General features: G+C 37.7%; 1 protein-coding gene across 1 annotated transcript in view; it reads right to left on the bottom strand.

Moving 5' to 3' along the window:
- Nucleotides 1-22038, bottom strand: part of CCDC57 (coiled-coil domain containing 57) — a 31123-nt gene extending 9085 nt beyond the window's left edge. Inside the window, exons 1-7 of the mRNA XM_072025881.1 lie at nt 21689-22038; nt 13461-13569; nt 11760-11897; nt 8223-8433; nt 6307-6407; nt 2090-2318; nt 1228-1364 (exon numbers count right to left, since the gene is read on the bottom strand). Of these exons, the coding sequence (XP_071881982.1) occupies nt 1228-1364; nt 2090-2318; nt 6307-6407; nt 8223-8433; nt 11760-11897; nt 13461-13569; nt 21689-22038 (1275 nt within the window). The remainder of the gene's footprint in view (nt 1-1227; nt 1365-2089; nt 2319-6306; nt 6408-8222; nt 8434-11759; nt 11898-13460; nt 13570-21688) is intronic.
- Nucleotides 22039-22365: the final 327 nt, after the last annotated feature.

Genomic DNA, 22365 nt, shown 5'->3' with positions numbered 1-22365 from the left:
TGCAATCACATTTTGAGTATTGTTTACAGTTCTGGGCTCCCTACTAGAAGAAAGACACAGCCACACTGGAGCAAAAACAGCTAAAAAGATATTTAACAGACTGGAGTATCTGACATAAAAGCAGAAGCTGGGGAGGCTGGCCTTGTTTAGCCTCCAGGAGAGATATGTCAGAAAGGATCTTATTAACATCTATATGCACCTGATGTGGTAAGTGGGAGGAGGCAAAGACAATTGAGCCAGACTCTTCTGAGCAGTATACAGTGGAAAAACAAGAGGCAATATGCAGATAATGAAGTACAGGACACTCTACTTAAGCATAAGGGAGAAAAAAACAAAACACAAACCCTACCACCAAATCTGAAATTTCTTTACTCATTGTGATCAAATACTGGAGCAAGCCACCGAGAGAGGTTCCCAGAGGAAGTATTTCCCCAGTTGAACTTGGTTAATAATTCTACTGAGTTTTATGCCTCAGAGCAACAACCTCACCTTTTCTGAAAGAACATTGTTTGCTGCCCTCAAAACTACAACGACAATCAGCTGCTCTGACTCAATCCTCACAGGAACAAATCTGCTGATCAATTAAGTAAAGTACATAGTGAAATCCTGATTCTAGTGAAGTCATTGGGAGATCTGCCACTAACCACTGGGGGAGCCAGAATTTATCCACTTGTCTCTCGCATGAAAGCTGCAATTTAAGTATAAAAAGCTCTATTTAAGTTACAAAAGATTACAGACAGGTTAATTACACATTCTGCCTTCCTATATGGAAAATGTGTTGTTGCAATAATTTGGACAAGGGTTCTTCAAAATCCCACACCACTGAATACTTGAAATTATGCTCACTGATTAATTATTTTCAAGTTTATCTTTGAACATATTGCAAATCCTTCAAATACCCTTATCTCACTCATTTAAGACTAAGATTTAGCAAACTCACACTTGTAGTTCAGGATTGCATTTATGCTGCAGTAACACAAGTGTTTTTGAATTTTTTTGAATGAAAACCATGACTTTAAGTTAATGAATTTATGACTTTAAACCATGACTTTAAGTTAATTTTGAAGTGTCAAATGTAACCCCTCAAGTATAAATCTTCCCAGGTACCAAAGGAGGACTTGAGATGAAGTTGGTAAGAGGCATTTAAATGCAGAGTTTTAAGGAAAGTTAGATTTGTGGAACTAGAATTAGCTTAACTGTTCATTATCACTAGAGGTGTGTGATTACCTGTGTTGCAAGCCTGTGTTGTAGATGCTTTAGAGCTGAAAGCTGACACTGTGTTCTTTTGAGAAGCTCTCTTGGAGAAAGACTACCAGAGGCAACACAAATTGTGCAGCGCTTAGAGCTAATGGGATGCCAAAGTCCTATAAAGGAGAGAAGATACCAAGGAGGTATTCTCAGTTATCTTTATCATCAATATTACATTTTCAACAACTGTTTATAGCCAGTATAAATGAATCACTGAACAGAGGCCTTCATTGGAGATGGATTCAATACTATGCGAAAACATGCCTAGTGTTTTTTTTATTTATTTAACCTTTGCTTCATTGACAGAACAATTATTGCATGGTATTTAAGTGTCCACAGTGAAGTTTTCTTACATTTTATATACTCTTGATTCCACATTATCCTATAGTAAGCTTTCCTTTCTACTTTCATAAATATTTTTGTCATCTTAAGAGATAAACCACCTCGGTGTCAAGAGTTGGACTTGATGATCCTTAAGGGTCCCTTCCAACTAAGGATATTCTATGATTCTATGATTCTTCTGTTCTTAGAAGTATTAGTTCAACTTCCAGTTCCCACACTGACATCTAAGCACCAGGGAATCCATCATCGAAGATGTCCATTAGCAAAAAGTTTCTGACTACAAACTATAACTGTTTTTTGTTAGGAATTCTATCACAGGACAACTTAAGTTGGAACAGTCAGCACTTCAGTCTCACATAAACTATCCAGCTCAAGGATCAGCCAGGTGCAGCGCTTTGTTTTCATATTAAAACTTAGCTCTCTCCAGTTCAAAGAATCAACAGATTCACAGCTTTTATTCTAAATGTGTAAGCTAGCATCTTTTCTAGAATACATTTACCTTCCTTTAATACCATTCCAATATCTGCTCTGTGTCTGTTTCCCATTTCAGTCAGCTGCTGCTTCTCTTGGCTCAGAATTGGTATTTTTCTTGCTGCTTCGTTCAGTTTATTTTGCACTCCTTGTAGAGGGCAGCTGAAACCATACTGCAGACTAACATCGGGACAACAATTATCTGAGATAGGGCAAAAATCTACCATCTTTTCTTCAAGAGATTTGTGTTTTGACCCCTGGAAACAAACCAAACCAAACCAAACAAACAGACAAAAACAACAACAACAACAAAAGACAAAACAACAACAACAACAAAACAACAGATAGAACTTATTAAAATGTCTTGAAAATGTGGTCTGCATGTTCAGAGATTCATACAAACACACATTAGAAGCTAGTTGAACAGAAAGAGCAAAATTGAAATCCACAGCCTGTTTTTGAGGGTTCAGTTTCAAGATTTTGTTAGCAATACTGGACAAATTTAAACAACGGAATAAATCAGTATCACAGCTTAGGAAGTTCCAACAAGTATGCTCCATATTGTTAACTGTAAGTGTAAAGTAATACATATAGGATACACACCACATAACTGTAAACAAGAGAGCAGATAATATCAAAATAAAACGTGGAAAAAACATTTCACTGCAAGTAGCAAGCTACTACAAACCCTTTCTTATGTGATCATTGCATGCATATGCACATGTGGGGTGGGTATGACTTAAAACACTGTTAAGAGAAAAAAGCTGAAGAATAAAAAGTAGATTCTATAATTGGTTTTGTCTCTCCAACCCTAACTGAGTCTTACATATATGAGGCATTTACCCAAAAGACCATAGAATCATAGTATCATTAAGGTAGAATCATAGAATAGAACAGAATCACATCCACGTTTTTCAAGAGCCTGGCTTCTTTCAGGGGGACATGTTTCAATATTAATTTAAAGACTCATCATTCACCAAAGAAATCGTCTCCCTAAAGACTTTTTTAAAACCATACATTACCACAAGTATCTAAACATCACCCACGTTAAAATAGTTTTGCAAAAATCTTGCTCATCTACATGTTTACTCTTCCGTATATAAATAAAATAGAAGGGTAGTACACTGTAACTGTGCAGTGCACTGTAATGGTGCTGTCCCAATCAGCTTTCAACTATGATCACCCTGAACACAGTGATTCAAAGAGTACACACTGAAATGTGTTATCCATACTGACAAAAACAAACAAAACCACCACATTGGCTTAGTATGTCACGCAACTCCCAAACATTCTCTTATTTCTTCAGATTCATGTATCTGAAAAAAGGAGGATAAAAGAACATAAACAGAAAGCATATAAGTCCACAAACACTGTGGGTAAGTGTTGTGGTTTAAACCTGGTAGGCAGCTCAGCAACACACAGTCTCTCACCCACTCCCCCTCAGTGGGACTGCAGAAAGAACCAGAAAGGTACAAACTTAAGAACTCATGGTTTAAGATATTTTACTTGTGCACACACGCAAATGAAAATAAGGAATTAGTTCACTGCTTCCCACTGGATGCAGATGTTCAACTGTTTCTAGGATCACAGGCTCATCACACATAACAGTTAAGAAGAAAAATGCCATCACTCTAAACATTCTCCCTTCCTCCTCCTCTTCCCCAGGTTGTATTACTGAGCATGACATCATAAGGTATGGTATAACCCTTTGGTCAGTTTGGGTCGGCTGTCCTGGCAGTGTCTCCTCCAAACTTCTTATGTGCCCCCAGCCTCCTCACTGGCAGGGCAGCAAGGGAAACAGAAAAGACCTTGACTCAGTGTAAGCACGGCTCAACAACAACTAAAACATCAGTCGGCTATCAACACTATTTTTCATCACCAAACTAAAAATATAGCACTATACAAGCCTCTACAAAGAAAACTAATTCAATCTCAGCTAAAACCAGGGCAGGCAGAAGGGTGGAGAAATAAACGCAGGGGGTAGAATCTGTAAAAACATGATGTAAGACATCACAGCGGAAGAAGGAAGGCATATCACATTGGTGTACAGAAAGTAATTTGTATCAAAGCTATCAACATAAGCAGCTGAAAATTATTACACTCTGCCCTCATATGAACACAGTGAAATTAAAACACTGAGGCGTAACATAAAGAGAGGTAAAGGCAATGCCCACTTACAGTACTACCAACTGTCATGCTATGTACCACCTCCATTGTACCAAGAGGTGAAAGTGCAATGCATGTCAATGAGAAGAATACTATTTCCTTAAAATTCATTTTTCATGAACTTTTCATAAAAACATTCAACAGCATTACACACAATGACAGCTTGTAAGATGTAGAGTTAGGACTGAAATTCAGAAATCTTTTCAGGTCTGTGTCCTACTACTTGTTTATAAACATAAAGCAAGAGTAATTCACTATTTCATACTGAAGGCAGATCACTGTCTGCAAAATATTCTTATTCTCATATCCAGCCCTGAGAATTCAATTACAGTTTAGCACCATGAAGTAAAGGTTTAATCTCTGGCACAGAGAATGTTCAGTAACTATCTTAGTGTTTCCAAGGCAAAGCCACACTCACTTTTTTTTTTTTTTTTTTTTTTTTAATTAAGGTTTCATCCCAACTTAAGGGAACTCAAAGAAAATAAGAATGCATCTGGGACAGTAGCTTGTAAAATATTTTCTGCAAAAGAAGAGAATAGTTGGTATAGAATTCAGTTTTCAACTAATTCTGGAAGTAGCAAAAAAGGAAAAAAGATCTGTCTATACTGGCGCACAACTTCCTAAATGTAATTTCACAGTAGGAACAAACAAAACTACTTTTATATTCAGCAAAATGATGCAGTATTTAAAAATATTAAACATCGTTGTGGATGGTAGGTTATGCGCATTTTTACACATGGTTCAAAAGGTTCTGAGATTTTAAACATTGTTATTGGTTCAGCTCCTAAACCTATTAGCTTTTAATGTAATTATCTCTCGTCATTCTTCATTACTTAGTTGTTATTTCCATTTTCTTGAACTTAGAAGGTTAGTGGTGAATCGTAGCAGTAAAATTAAATCATAAAACAGATATCGGTAGATTTTACAGATTACTTAAGAATTAGAAAAAAATATTTTGAAATTGTATTTTAACCTGTCTTACTTTAAAATTCTTTTGCTATACCATGAAATCTCTGGGAGGCAGTAAGGGGAGAACGTATAGTGACTTAGTCCTTACTTGGTATTCTGTGTTATTGTTTCAGCTCTCAATCCCATTATTATTTTTACTGAGAGATGCCTCTGCTGTATATTAATGCCGACATTGCTTCTACCCTTTAAAACAACATAATGAGAATTAACATTTGTAAACCCTAGAACTGAATAAAAACGCTTCCAGAGCCAATGAGCTTTTTCATCTTTTGTGGTGTGCGCTCTAACTGACGAAGGCGCTCAGTGGTTTCTCCCAGCCAGACCGAGCAGGTCCTTAACACGCCGGCGGCCCACGGGCTATGCAAAAGGCCCCCGAGGCCGCCTCGCTGCCCAGTCAGCACCGCCCCCTAGCGACGGACTGGAGGAAGCGAGCTCGGCAGGTACGAGGCTCTCCGAGGAAAGCCAGCAGGCGGCCAGCCCACCTCAGGGAGTACCCCGCAGCGCTTCTGTGGCAGTTCAGGTTGTCGAGCCTGTTCTGTGAAAATGCACGTCTTGCACATCAGTTTCTCTAAAGGAAAACGCATACATCTCATACAATATCCCCAGTTCCTTTTTCTGAAGAAAAAAGGGTACAATGAGAAGAGGCTAAAAAAAAAAAAAAAAAGTGAAGAATAAAGACAAGGCAGGAGCTCAAATTCATATTTTCATAAAACAAAAAGCAAATGCAAACCAAAGCTTCACAGTACCTGCTGGTTACAGTCCACTATTGACACAGTATCTACATTATCATTTTGATCCAACCCAAAGCATATTGAAAAATTTTAGATATTAAAAAAGGCTAACAAATTTAAAACAGAAAATTCAGGTGATACACAACAGCTTAAGAATTTGAAAGTGGGGGAGGAAAAAGATCAAAAAGAGCTTGAAAGATCAGAAATGACTTGTGCCAGGGAATAACTAGTCAAAACTTATTCCCTAGAAAGAAGGAGCGTAAGTTTGTCTGAAAAAAAAGTCACTGCTAGCTCATTAGAGACTAAATAAGAGTATATAAAATAATATGCTAATTATTAATTACACATACATATTTAGGTAGATTAAATCTCTTTGTACCTTTTCTGTGTTTGGGCTTATTATACAACCCAAGTTATTTGAGCTGACATTGATGTTGTTCAACGTGGTTCTAACTGAAACTTGGTCTGTGCAAAATGAACCTTTAAAAAAAAAGAAGAGGAGTATAATATGAATGTATACATACTTATATAGTTTGGGCTTTCACAGCAATAGCTGCAGAACTTTTTCTCATTACTATACATTTATACTACTTCAGTAGATGCACTGTAAACAGAGTTGAGGAAATATAGAAAGTAGTACAGACTCACAATATGTAATTATCAGTAATCTACAAAATACAGAAGTGTCTATCGATGACATATTACAAAGTTCAGTTTGTTGGTAAGTAGCACACAGACAGAAGTTTTTATTTCTTCCAATACTGCATTATTTAATTGTTGGTAAACTGGCAATACTCAGTATAACAAGAATAGTTAAGACATAGCAGATTCTTTCTATCACAGTTGAAAAAAAATCACCAATAAATTTAAATCAATTCTGAAAAATGTTTCTTTTACTTACAGTAAAAATGGGAGTCTGAACATTTTGAATTATGTGGACAAGGCAGGGGAAAGAACACAGGACTTTCTGGAAACCAGAAATGCCCTTCTAAGTTACTCTCCCACTGTCTTAAAATGTTTGTATTTAACATTATAAACTCTTTTAGAGATCAAACATAATCTCTATATATTTTTAAACGGATACAAGGAGGATTATTTTATTTGAATAAAGAATTTCAGCCAAAGAAAAAATGGATAATTAATTTCTGAAAATGTGTATCAGCGGACAAAAATGACTGGTTCTCTTGGACACTGATAAATCCTAGCAGGCACAAATCTTCTGCATCTTTGACTGTATCTTCAAAAAACAATGGACTAACTTCAACCGCTTGTATGAAAAAACTATTCTTTATTAAAAAAAAAAATTTTTGCTTTAATTGGTTATTAATGTTTAATTATTAGCAAGCTTAATGTCTCATTATTAGCAAGGCTATCAAGAAGAATATATGCTTAAATTTAATGAAAATGCAGACTTCATTAGCTCATTATTTCACATTGTAAGTGAGAGTTTAATTCTGCAAACTGATATGACAAATCCCACCTTACTGCAAAATTGAAACAGAGAAGCTTAATGACAGCTTGGTACAACACAATGATTTTCACCAGTGTTACCTTAGTTTTCTGAAATACATAAAACAATTCATAGTGGATCTGGAATAGCTTAAAGCAATCAGAACTTAAATGTTTACATAAACGAGGCATAGAAAGATGCATAAAACAGCTATCTACCTACACTTACATAACTGGTAAAAGGTGCTAAAAAACAGAGCTAGCTACTCCACACAAGTCCTTGAAAAAGTTCTCATCTATTTATTTTTTAAAATGAAAACAAATCAGAGCTTGTTATTCCATTACTAAGTTATAGTTAATTCCTTCCCTATTCTCTCTAAAGTTCTAAGTCACAAGAATGTTTATGAAGAAAAATTCCAGTTTGTTTCCAAACAGGCCTGTACTAGTGCCAACAAAAATCAAACCAAAAATTTTCATAAATTTACTACTAAATGTCTAAATGTAGTAGACAGGCCTTCTGTAGTTCATGCATTTATTTATTTTCTGTTATCAGCTTTTTTCAAAAAAGATTAATGCAAAAAAGAAAAAAGATAGAAGTTTTTAATCAGTGATACACTAAAATGTTTCTAAGAGAGACTAAAAATCTGTTAGCCACCCACTGATTTGTGACAATATTTGGTAAAAGGGATGCATTTCAAAGTACTATGTATTTTTAATTTTGATACATTTTAAAAATTTTAGTTTCTTTAAGCGAAGAGTGTCACCTAAGGGAAGAAAAAAAAAAAAAGCATGCAGGACAGTTATACATCTGTGTAACAACACCCTCAGCCCTTTCCACCAAATTACCAGGATTGAGTGACAAGGTTTCTGTAGTTAGGCCAGTGATAGTTTGTTCTGTCAGAGGAAGAGAGGACTGTATCTGTTCATCAAGACTCTCCATTTCTTTCCTCATTTGTGCAACAGCAGCCCGAAGGCTGGCATTCTGCTCTTTCAGCTTCTGTATTTCCAAGATTGGAATATCTTTTCTAAGATAACTTTTATCATCATATTGAAGTGTCTGTAAAATAAAAGCACAACACAATAACAATCCTTCATTCATGAGCAACACAGATCATACCATACCACCACACACACACAGATATTCATACTTTCCATCCAAGAACGGACTACGGGAAAAGAACCATAGAAAAAAGAAGATGTGGTCATTATGGGTTTTTTCCGTTGGGGGGGAAAGAAGTGCTAACAGAAATGCTGCAATGAGAACCTGACATGGGGGAGGAGGCACAGAAAGGGAAGAAGATGGCCACAGAGGTGGCTCTACCTTATCACTGTTCTTTGAAGTGTGCTGTCTCTCTTTAATGCATGGGTACACCATCTCTTGAAAGAACTTACTGGCCCAATACCAAACCCCTTTCTGATGTGTGATATTCTCAGAAGTGTGATTAGAGATCATCTGTTCGCAAGAACATAAAGAGGCTGGACATACTTTGCTAAGCTGGAAAAAGGGAAGCATATGGAAAGCTAGATCTGTGTGAATAAAGTGATGGCCCAATTGGGACAACAATGTGAAATGTTCTAGATCATAACCTTTGAGAACTGTTTTCCTGTTACATCAAATATTGCTTGATCCAGAATCCAATTTCTGACAGTCAGCAACAGCGTATGTTTAGGAAGAATACATGTACAGAAAAAAAATAAATTATTTTTTATAAATTGTATAGGAAAAAAAACAACAGGAACAACCAAAATAGACACATTGAAAAACATACTTCCTGATCATTCAAAATTCCAGCACAACCTTCAAGACAGTTCTGGTAGGACCAATGAAAGATTACATATTTGAGTCCTGACATTAATTACTTCTGCCATTTTTTAAAGCGTGGCTGCAAACATTTTTGAAGAAGTTACATTAGAGTGACAGCAGTGTATTATAATGGTGACTTCATTCAAACAGTGCAGAATTTAAATTCCACTTTGTAAAATCCTCCCTAGCTGGTGGAGACATTTGTCACCATCTATTTAAGAAATAGATACTTTTTGGTACAGGAGTATGATAAAACCCTAGAATTATAGAATATACACTATTATAGTCACTAAATTAATCTTAATTGCAAACCATCCAGATCAGATATTTTTTAAAAGAAAGAGAGTCTAATGTGTTCGTAATATTTGCATTGAATGCTGATAATTTATGTTACTGAGCCCCCAGAATGTTTCTTTGTATTCAACCCTAATATTTAATTATTGCAAAGCAGCAGTCCTGCCTCTCCAGAGGGAAAGGCAAATCAAGGTGCTGTGCATACTCTGGACACAGGCCAACAAATTACTTGAAATTCAACATTTATGCCTTGCATTGGTTTCTAATACTACTCCTTTTCAGTCTACTCCACCATTCCCCACTTTCCTCAGTCCCCTTACTCTTCTACAAGAGTCATCTAAAAGCTGGGATGCTAATGGACTTCCAATTAAATTTCCCTGTTGCAAGGACGCCGGCTGCCTCACAGCCCCTCTCCTGTGGCTCTTTCTGCCCTAAGAGCACGGGGTATCCAGAATACGAGAATAATCTCTGTCTGTTCTGCTTTTACAATCTCTCCAAGGTTGTTTAGGTGAGGATTAAGGAAAGGGAGACAGAAAAGACTTGAAGAGAAAGGCAGCAGTAGGTACCAGTACATCAAATGTGTATTCCGAATTCTGGGGACCAGAACTGCATCTCAATCTGCAACACACATATGAACCATTATCGTCTGAAACAGGAATACAACTGTTCTAGGTATTTGCTAGTGGAAAAGGGTCTAAACGGAAGACCACATTTTCATCCAGAGTTACTGTAAGTGATCTTTCCTTATCAATGCACTTGTATGGTATTAGCATGCTCTCGTTAGGCACGTGTGATCTAAGACATACTCAAACTCAAGCAACTACAAGCAAAACTTTCCAGGCTGGTGTGTTTCACCTCTGTTACTAAATTAAAGCCCAAGAATGACTAGTGCTATATTTCTAGCACTTTCAGGGGGTCTCAGACCAATCTGAAGAAAAGAACCACACACTGATAATATTGTACTACACTGTATTTAAATATTAATCTTTCTTGTCTCAGTAGTCTGAAGAAGATGCTAGCCAAGACACTATTACTTCTTTAGGAAGAATCACTGATGCAGTTGTTAACCAGTTTTTAACTTTTAATCTTTTTATTTCCTGTTTGTTTATAATTCATTTTGTACAGAAAAAAAATAAAAAGAGATAAGGTCCTAGTTCAGAATACTACATTTTTTTATTGTTTGTTTTTTAAACAATGACCCTTCACATAAATCAGAGATAAAAATAGTTTTGCTGAGGTGGGTACTGCTTGTCCTACAGGCCAAAAATGTAACACAGAGAGAGAATACAAGAACATGAAGAAAAGCGTGAAAATGAAAACAAAGTTATACCAGTGACAGTAACAGATTACAGTGGGCAAGAATAGTGAAAGTCATTAATAAAATAATGTCCCCTTACCAATCTCTATTCTCTTTGTAGTTGAATGAACACTTTACAAATCAGTACAATTTCAGATGAAACTGGAAAAACAACTTGCTCCATAAGAAGTGTGTGCTGAAGTCTACCTTCGTCTATTTTATTATAAAAAAATGTTTTCATTTATCTTCTTGAATATATTACTTACCATAGAAAATACTGGGCGTGCTTAACATTATTATTTTTTTTTTTTTTCCAGCAAGATCAGATAACACACACTTACTAATCTACTGCTGAGTATCCGTAACTGCCCAGTAGGATGCACTGCAGCACAGTTATTACTTTCACTCTTTTAAAATAGACCATTTTCAATTCCTAATGCACAACCCTCCAGCATGGCTTCAAACCAGCATGTTTCCAATTTTGAATGGTGGTGGTTTTTTTTTTTTTTTTTTTTTTTTTTTTTTTAACATATGCATTTAAGTAGGAATGAAAGAAAAACTTGTTTCTGAGACTAAAATAAAGGACATTATTTTAAACAGCTGGCAAATTAAGATTTTTACAGGCAAGGCTTCAAAATATAACTTCACAACTTCCAGATTGACCCCAAATTGCAACTAAGAGTCTCAGGTACATTCCAGAAAACAATTCTTCCCATTTGGATGTGCCACAGTGGTACTGTACACTGTCTTCTTTTGGACCAACTGTCTTTCTACATACAGACTGTTCCTTTTCCCAGTAGGTTACAGATCAGCCATAATGAAGCCCATGACACCTAACCATATGTGTATTCCAGGCCACATGTCTATATTTTTAATTAAACAGGTGCCTTAGAGGAACTCTTTACAAGAAATTCAGTGGAAACAAGACCCATAAGATTTTCATCTCTGAATGTATTTATCTAAGCCAAGAGATGAAGCGTTGTCTAACCTGTTTCTCTCCTTCAGAGAAAATACCATAGTTCAACAATGATGCTTGTACTGTCTGTTCTTTCTCAACAGTCATAGCAGAAAGAAGAGTTTCCACTTCATGCAACCTGTAGCCTGTCTTCTGTAGATAAGCTTCAGCCTAGGAGAGAGGGAAAGAAGGGGAAGCAGAATACATTAGTATCTAAATTACAAAGAGAATAGAGATTTAAAAAAAAGGAAAATGAATTTTTCTTTAAATTACACGACAGGGACTCAAAGCATATACCTTTTGGCTCTGTAAAAAATGCCTCCACAGAAAAATAATTTGGCTTCATTATCTCATCATCTTACTGCAAAATGGACAATGATTTTTCATTTCTCAGAAGTGTTCCTATGTTACACCTATTAATATCTATTAATCGTTTTCAGAAAATGGGAAAATAAAACACCAGACTAAATGTCTGCATTATAAACTTCATGAACAGTAGAGGTGTTTCCTCTGTACCCATGGTTTTATTTGGCCACTGGTCATTGAGAATTAGTTAGTCCACTGCGTAACTCTCTCTAAGCAATAAACATGTTGATACTGTATTTTGTTTTTCAGGAACATTTATACTTCATAAAATAAAGGTGTCCCCCCTTTATACAGGGGGATAGGATAGGACAGGCAGAAACAGTATTTAAATAACAGAGGGTTGATTTAAATTAGATATTAGAAAGAAATTCTTCACTCAGAGGGTGGTGATGCACTGGAACAGGTTGCCCAGAAAAGCTGTGGGTGCCTCATCCCTAAAGGTGTTCAAGACCAGGTTGGATGAGGCCCTGGGCAACCTGATGTAATGGGTGGCATCCCTGCCTACTGCAGGGGAGTTGGAACCAGATGATCTTTAAGGTCCCTTCCAAACCAAGTCATTCTATGAATTTTGGCCTAGCACTGCTTCTTTTTCTTCTTAAATGTCAAGAGAAAAGCAGTCTCATTTCACAAGTTTACTTCCAATTATATTCTACATTTGTTTGGATGAGAGGCCAAAAACTAAACATCCTAGTTATAATGACTGACCACATTGCTATGTGAATAATTTAAAATACCATTTTAACATCCTGTTCATACAAAAATAAGGAAAGAAGGTTTTGTTGTTTTTTAAAATATAGACAGGTGGGAAAATTGCAATCTCCTCAAGGTTTCACAGTTGAAGGTCACATTCCACTGACAGTTAGTAAGACTTTTATTATGAAATTACATCAATATAAGAGGCAGAATGGGAAAAAAGCGCCTTGTAATCGGATGTATAACAAACAACGTATGTTACCCATATTCTAGTTTTTTTATTATATAAAAATATAATATATATAGTATATTACTGCTTCTAGTTTTGAGGCTGACCTTTTCTGCAGTTTCAAGGTTAACAAATTTAGCAGTGTGCTGCCTACATAAAAAAATCTTACACAATCTCAGATTACTGAACACATTCCCAACAGTTCGTTACAAGAGGCAGCTGCCAGACAAGTAAAGCAACAGCTACTAAACAAGTAGTGCATATATATTTATTTTTAACTTGTCATTATACCTCTCACAAATTTAAACAGAAAAGGCAAAACCAAAACAAAATACACACTTATACAACTATAGCAGTATTAAAACATAATATTATCATAATACATAAATGATTGATTGCTAGGTGGCATCACAGCAACACAACATTGTTTCTCTACATTCCTATACCTGTTTCTGACAAGCAAGCTCTCCTTTTACTTCTTGGATTTTTCTCTCCATGTGATGCTTCAGGCTTATATACTCCTCACACTGATGACCTATGTGACTGTCATCAGAACTACAAACAAAAATAAATTTATATTAAAGAGCATCTCTGGTGAGCTAATGAGGCATACATATAGAAAATCTTTTGAACAACAACACAACTAGAAATATAAGATGCAAGAATTTCCTAAAGAAACAGACAGATAGATTTTCCCCCTTTCCACTATTCATAATTAGCAATCGCTTTTAAAAAATTATCTTGCACCTAAGTGAATAAACCTCTTAAAGGAACGTGACCCACTATGTGCATACTATTTAACATCCTTTTTAAAATGCAAGTTTTTACTGATTTTCCAAGATGTCCAGTGTCAATTAAAAAGGTCACACAATGCAAAGTATATCATATGTTTCAGTAAATAATTTTAGTATGTTCCCCTAATAAATAAATAAATAAAATTTATAAATTTAAAAAATTATTAAAAAAAAATCATAAAAAATTAGTATTGTTTCAACAGTTCTCAGCTACCAGATTGCATTAAGTATTGAACAGTACTCTTTAAAAATTAGATGTCCTCTTCTCACACAGGCTCTTTACACCCTCAGATAACCTCCCCTTTAACCCATCATAGAGAATATTCACTGGTGAAGCTCCCTGAGAATGAGTTCAAGTGGATCATTTTTCCACGCTTCAAGTTACTCTCCACTCTCCCTGCCTTCTCCCATCCCCTTTTCTTTGAACAGTTTTGTGACCAGCATATGTTGCCATGTTACCAAAGTCAAATGATAATACTTATTCAATCCTATTCCTATTTGTTTGGTGATACTTCAGAACACCTTATAAAGTACATTAGCCATTGCATCAGCCTTGGACCTTCTTGAATTGGTCATCCAGTGTGACTCTCAAGCACACTTGTGAATAAGGCTATATTCTGGCAAGCAGCGCCACCTTGTAAATATAACGTGATCTTTTTTTGTTAGAAGCTATTTGGCCTCACATTATGTTAAAGATACATGCTTGTACCTTCTTTATTTATTGATTAATAGGGATTCATCAGAAAGTTAGATACAAAATAGTTTGGACTAATTATAAGCTTTTTTAAAAGCTTATTACATATGTTATACAATATATAAATCTTTATATATTGTAAGTAAGCAAGCAAAGGAAAAAGAAAAAAAAAAGTCATATATTTCTGTCTTTCTAGTTTCTAGACTCTAATCATAATGACTTCTCCAGACATCTACTGGTAGGATATTTTAGACTATGGCTACAATGAAAACACAGAAGTTCCTGTCATACAGAAAAGGTCAGCACCATACCATGCAGGACAGGCAGAGGAGGCTGTGTTAGGACAAGTTCTGTTTAAGTCTGCTGCTCCCAACAGTTACATCACTGTGCATGGTAGAACATTTCTAACTTCACTTGCAAACATTTGAAGCCTTATCCATACATACATTCACAATATAATTTATCTTTGAAAGTCTTGTTCAGTATCAATCACTTCCTTCCCTTTCTGGAATATGAGATGTTTCACTGCCCAAAAAGAAAGCTGTATCTTTGGTTCTGATTAAAGGTCTAACCTAACAGTATACCTATTGCTATCCCAGCTCCTTAGCAACACATCTACAGACCTGTCAGTATCTGATCTAGCTGGTGTCCAGCAAGTTTTTTTCTTGTCTTAATTTGGTCAAGTATTTTGCTTACTGCTATGAGCATAAGAACAAGAAGTTACTCAAGAAATCAAACATCACATATGAACTATATGATTGTTACAAATTAAATTCTGGTATCATAATAATGAATTACAAAACCAATCCCCAAGGAAAAAGTGTTCCCTTCTGACAAATCCTTTTCTGCTCTCCGCAATGTCTCCCCTATAATCATGCCAGCTCCCCAACACATACCCCTTATGTAGGGACATGCTGTCCTAGGGAAAGCACACTTTCCATAGGGAAAGCATGCTAATTTTCATTTAATGCTACACTGTCTCTAACCCATTGCTATAAATTGGATAAGTCACTGGTAGAACTCAAGGTATAGGAGGGGTAAAAATAGCCAGGGTCACTTCTGTTAGCCTTCACTCTGTTCATGCTCTAAGCATCCCTCTGTCAGAATAGGCAACCTTATCTCCATAGTCAGAGTGCTCTCTACTGTATGAACAATGTTACTGCATTAACCCAATGCAAGTTTTGTCTTAGAGGAACTAAATTTCCCTTTTCCTGCATACCATTCTAAGGATATCACATAGAATCTTTTAGGTTGGAAGAGACCCTTAAGATCATCAAGCCCAACCAACAACCTCACACTACCAGGTCCACAACTAAACCATGTCCCTAAGCACCACACCCATACGTCTCAAGTACCTCCATGGATTGGAACTCCTTTTCCATGGGCAGCCCACTCCATTGCCTAACCGTCCTTCCCTTGACGAAATTCTTCCTGATTTCCAGTTTAAACCTCCTTTGGCACCACTTGAGGCCATTTCCTTGCATCCTATCACTGGCAACCTGAGAAAAGAGACTGACACCCTCCTTTCAGTTACAGAGGGTGATGAAGTCTCCCCTCAGCCTCCTTTTCTGCAGACTAAACCCCAGTTCCCTCAGCTGCTCCTCATATGTCTTGTTTCTAAGTCCCTTCACCAGCTTTGTTGCTCTTCTCTGGACGCATTCTATCAACTCAATATCTTTCTTGTAGTGACGGGCCCAGAACTGAACCCTGTACTTTAGATGCAGTCTCACCAGCGCTGAATAGGAGGGAACAGTCACTTCCCTGGTCCTGCTAGCCACACTATTTCTGATGCAAACCAGGATGCCATTGACCTTCTTGGCCACCTGGGCACACTGCTGGCTCATTTTCAGCTGGCTGTTGACAAGTACCACCAGGTCCTTTTCTGCCAGGGAGCTTTTCTGCCACTCTTCCCTGAACCTATTTCATTGCCTTGGGTTGTTATGCCAAGTACAGCACCTGGCACTTAGCCTTGTTGAATACCATGCAACTGGACGTAGCCGATCAATCTAGCCTGTCCAGATCCCTCTGCAGAGCCTTTCTACCCTCAAGCAGATCAACACTTCTGTACAACTTGGTGTTGTCTGCAAGCTCACTGAGGATGCACTTGATCCTTTCATCAAGGACCACAGAATCATCATAGAACAGCTTGGGTTGGAAGGGACCTTAAAGATCATCTAACTCCAAAACCCCTGCCACAGGCAGGAATGCCACCCACTAGATCAGGTTGGCCTAGGCCCCATCCAACCTAGCCTTGAAAGCCTCCAGGGATGGATCATCATTGATAAATTAAGATCACTGATAAAAATATTAAACAAAATTGCCCACAGTACTGACCCCTGGGCAACACCTCTTGCGACCAGCCATCACGTTGATTAATCTCCATGCACAATGACTATTTCAACCTGGCCATCCACAGTTTTTTACCCAGTCAACAGTACATCCAGCCAAGCCATGAGCAACCATTTTCTTCAGGGGAATGCATGGGAAACGGTATCAAATGCTTTGCTGAAGTTCAAGAAAAGAACATCCACAGCCTTTCCCTCATCCACCAAGCACAGTGTTGTATCCTAGAAGGAGTTCAGGTTAGTCAAGCAGGATCTGCCTTTCATCCACCTATGTTGACTGGGTTTAATCACAAGGTTGTCCTGCATGTGCCATGTGATGGCACTCAAGATGATGTGCATCTCACCTGCAAAATTGTTCCAGCTCTAACTGATGCTCTTCAAGGTTTTGTTGATAGTATTTGTCTTTTTCTTCTTTCATTGACAAGCATTTCCTTCAGTGTATCCAGCTGTATTCTAAGATCACTAATCTCTGCCTGCTTAGCATTTTCAGAAGTTTTCAGATGAGTGAATGTGACATCATAGAGTTCTAACCCTTCATCTCTCTCTTCTAAAGTTCTTAGGTTATAGACAAAATCTTTTAGTTTGTTAAAATTTTCATGCATGTCTTGCAGTTGCTTTATGACATCTTGCAGCATTTTCTTTTGACAAGGGAACTGGAAGTCATGTAGATCTCTTTTACTAATTACTAAATGCCACTACATTTTGGGGCGTGAAAATATAATTTTTGCCTTTATACAGATGGAAAACAGAGGCATGAAATAATTAAGTCACTCAAAGGAATGCTTTCTATCAAGAACCTAAGAGCAGTCTAGCGCCAAAAGAAGAGCTGTTAACTGCATACATTTCTCTTTTCTTGAAGACATTTATGACAAGTCAAATCAAATTACTTGATTTATAGGATTAGATCTTTCCATTCACTAACAATATTAACTGCTGTGTCCCATTAGTCTTTTCTTGCCACTATTATCTTAATATACTTCCTGTGTCTCCTTCCCAATGATACTTTACTCATCAATTACAAACCTCCTGTTCTGTTCTCAGTTAAGTCACTTTTCAGAAAGTACAACAGATATGGGGAAATAGCTTTATTTCAGTAACATGTTAACCATATCTTTAAACTTAAAAAGCAAGTAAACAACATAGAAGTAGTGCTCTTTTCTGGTGTAACTATCTGCTTCACTTCCATCTCTTCCTATTGTTTGTTCTCCACATTTGCCTTACATATAACGATAAACTCAGCAGAAGAGAAGCTATTATTATTTCAAGAAGTACTCTATATATAATGGCTGATTTTTACTTTATTAAATAAATCTCTGCTCTGATAAAAAAAAAATAAATCACAAATCTCTGGAGTCATTGCAGCTTCTCGCCACACTATATTATTCTGTGTCAGTAGTTCCAGATAATCCCATCTGAATAAGAACAGGGTTGCAGAGTACAAATCAGACAACTGTGCCTTTCAAATAGTGGCTTTTTAATCTTCTTAAATGAAAGAGATTTCCAGATCAGCAAACGTGATGCAGTATCTCTATGGTAAAGCTTGGCACAATTTTAACCTCATTTTTCCTCACAGATGAACTAAAGAAATTAATTCTCCATGTTCAAATAATGAGTCTCTGCTAGGTGAAAGTGATAAGCATTAAAAAAAAAAAAAAAAAAAAGCCTGCTTTTCTCAGGCACACTGAATAAACAGAACAACAAACACTGCTAGAAGACAACAGTCTACTGGTCCTAATTCTGCTGACATAGAATTCCCATTTATTTTTAAGGCAATCAAAATCAAACTAGGTGTTCTGTTCATATTATGCTTTTTGTTAGCAATCTTCAAATTATGCTACAGTATACAAAATAGTATAAGTAGTATCTTCTTTGTTTGGGTAAGCAGAAATAGATTTTTTTTTTTTTGTAAAACACATAGAAGTGGATATGCATGAGCCTTTTTGCCTGTTACATGCAATGCTACATAAATACATTAAAGATAAGATACACCTATGGTACACTTTCTGAACTCTAGCAAAAATGAAAGAAACTATGCTCAGTCTAAACCAAATAACGTATCAAAACACTTTTGTAAAAGCCATGTAAAAAAAATGACACATGATGCATTAGCTAACCTTAGCAATACATTATTAGACATTACCTTTGTGTAAAGAATCAAAAATAAAGCCACATCTCCAGCTTATTAAATCCTTAGAATTATCAAACTTAAGTCACTTTACTTTTTTGGAAAGAAACGGTTAAGAACAATAATACTTTTTCTATTACTACAACTATTACTAATACTATTACTACAACCATCTCAAAATTAAAACGTGTACATTTCCCATAAAAGTAGCTTGTCTCTAAAAAATATACTTCCTCCCCAACAGCACCTAACTTCCTTGAATTAATGGCACTTGTAAATTGAATGGGGTACTCTGAAGTGGATGCATGTTACATTTAACACGAGAATCACCAGCTTCATAGAAAAATATGAATAAATAAAGATGAAAGGTTGCTGTTATTGCAATATGACCCACAGACAGAGTCCTATCAGGATCTATGCCCATCTCTGCTTACTGCCTTAAACTGAAAGACGTCAGTAGCCTTAAACATGTGCTTTCCACCAGATACCTTTTTTTTTTTTTTTTTAGAAATGCATTTTAATAGGAGATAAGGGAGTATATTGCCATTAATAACAGCTGTATTTATAACTGCAGGTTAGCTTGAGTAATGACCATATCAGAAATCAGAGTCAGAATGGAACCCCCCTGCCATGGGCATTGCACCTTCTACCAGACCAGGTCGTTCAAAGATTCATGTGACCTGGCCTTGAATGCTTCTGGGGGTAGAATTTCCAGGGAAATCACAGTGCAATTTTAAGTATAACTCGCATAGATCACCTGGATGTCTGACAGTCAAGAGAAGAACAGTAAAAATACATCTAATGACATTAAAAGAAGGAAGCAGCATAGATATGACACTACATCTTACAAGAACATCTTAGCCATACAACATCAACTGCAGAGATACCCATTAAAATCCAATAACTTACTTTAAGCCTATGCATAAAGAGCAGTTTGATAGGTACTCCTGTTGCTCCACATATAGGCTTAACGGAATTTATATCAGCCTCTTTTACCAAAGAAAAATTATGGCTTGGTGGTCAATCAGACAAAATCAAATGCAGCTAGCATATCTGATTCAGTGGACGTTTCACTATCGTTACTAATAAAATGCTACTTCAGTGATACAAGATTAGATGCTACATTTAAGCTAGCCACTTTTCAACTAAATAAAGAGAGCAAGGTGATGTTGAAGAACAATACAGTACAACAGGTAAGAACTTTTCCAGCTTAAATGATCCTATGGTAACCTTCAGACTTCCATACAACCCCTACTTGTAAAATAGATTTAAATCCTTCGCATTTTGTTCAAAGTACAAAGAATACATACTTTATTCTCTGTTCCTTGCTATCCTTGTAACATATTGCACATTGCACCAAGAATAAGATATGCATAACAGACTGGTAGAGCTAATACAGTAGTATTGCTTGGATTCTTTTCAAAACTACTAACAGAAGTGAGACACTCCCACATAGCCTGTAACCATTATGTGTCTCTGTCTAGTCGCAACTGTTTTCCTTGATGAAGCAGTAAGAAACAAAACAAAACAAGACCACCTGAATTTTATCACAGATGTTTCACTATGTGCTGCAAGTCACAGGAAGACGTTCAAGTAGCACAAGCCACATATGTGCAGCTACAGTGTTAAGTCGTTCTGTGCCCTATCAGTGTTGCAAAACAAAAGCAAAAACAAAAACAAACCAACACACACCAAGAAAAAAAATACTACAGTTAGTGATACAAGTTAGTAGCACTTGCTGTTTCTCTCTTCACTGTTAGTAGCTCTTCTGCTATTTACCTTCCAAGTAAGGTCAGTCATATAAAACAGCAAACATACATCATGCATTATACAATCTTATCAGAGCAGACAAAATATAGCAGAAACTGGAGGATAGGTTAAGGACCAGTAACATGTAAAAGAAACCTGGGATGTCTGGTAATAAACAGGGACACAGCTGGCAAAGTATGTGATGGGCTGTACTATGGGGGTTCATGACTGCCTGATGTCAGGCTCTGCTATTAGGACAAGCAGAAGAATAGAAGGCACGAGGGACTGCATAAATAAAAGACAAAGTATGACCGTAAGAAACAATTACCCCTGAGACTAGGAAACAGGCACGTATGCTAAAGAGTATCCAGGAAGATAAATAGAAGGTTACAAATTACAAGAAGCACTAACACTGTATCCCTAGAGCAAGTATTCTCAGGAACAAGAAGAAGAGACTGATGCACAGATGGAAGAAAGGAAAGCTACTGGCAAGCCAAGGACCAAGTACTCTGAGGGACGCTTTAAGTGCGGAGAGGGAGAAAAAGAATTAATCAAGAGAGAATGAAAACATTGCCTAGTGGAAAGCCAGCAGGCGGGAAGCAGATTGTGGGATGAGGAGTGAAAGGTCCCATAGACGGCTCAGAGAGTCTTGAGTCTAGCGCTCCAAGGCAGAAAAGCACATGCAGATGGCAGGCAGACTACAGAGGTCGAGTACCCTGAAAGAAGGCAGTAGAGAAGAGCAGAGCATAACAGAAGATAATGCTTGGGACTCAGAGGCAGCAGATAGAGGGCACTTCGTGGCAGGGAGAGCAGAAAGACAGGTCCCCGCTGAGAGCGGGGGCACAAGACGCGCGGGTGCCGCGTGGCAGCCCTGAAGGACAAGCAGAAGACGCGCGGACGATACGCCTTCCGATGGCGCACGCGGAGTAACCCGGGCACAGCTTGGCTCCTACCAACGCCAACCCACCCGTCCTCCTGCTCGCGGCTGTAGGCCGTGTCTCTATGGGAACCGTGGTGGGCCCCGCCTGCCCGGTGGGGGGGGGGGGCGTCACCATGGGAACCGCGGCCCCTGACGTCCGTCCCAGCGTTAGCCGCGGGCGGGCCTCCGGCGAGCAGGGCTCGTACCCAGTCCGCGCTCCGCCGGCCGCGGCCCCGCCCGCCCACCGCTGGCCCCGCGGCCGTCAGCCGCGAGCTGCCGCCTGCTCCAGCCTTGTTCGGTACCGCCAGTCGGTTCCCTTCGCTTCCCCCCTTCTTGCTCAATAAACCAGTGCTAATCGGTTTCTCTCCTAGCATTCGCTCCCAGCCGCCTAGTACCATAATTTTTTGCTCGCATCTTCCCCGTTAACATACAGCAGTCCTTCCGTCACGTTGTGTGAGTAAGCACACACTCCTTTTTAATTCCAGCCTCTTTTAATAATACCCACTTCTTCCAACACACAGCCAACACTTGTGTCATAGTCCCAAATACCATTTAGCTGTTTGCATGTCTTCCTGTTTCATTCATTAGTATTAAACAATTTCTCCCTACTCCAGATCAGGAAAGAGCACCTCAGCCTATTGTGGGCACAGCTGTTTGAAACAGGAGTTGACAGAGAGCAAGCTTTCCATTCTCTCCTAACTCCCTGTGCATTGCTTGTAAAACCC

The sequence above is a fragment of the Anas platyrhynchos genome, chromosome 19 (assembly GCF_047663525.1).
Source record: "Anas platyrhynchos isolate ZD024472 breed Pekin duck chromosome 19, IASCAAS_PekinDuck_T2T, whole genome shotgun sequence".
NCBI classification, from domain to species: domain Eukaryota; kingdom Metazoa; phylum Chordata; class Aves; order Anseriformes; family Anatidae; genus Anas; species Anas platyrhynchos.
The sequence above is the reverse complement of the archived record's forward strand: the minus strand, read 5'-3'. Positions and strand labels throughout refer to the sequence as shown.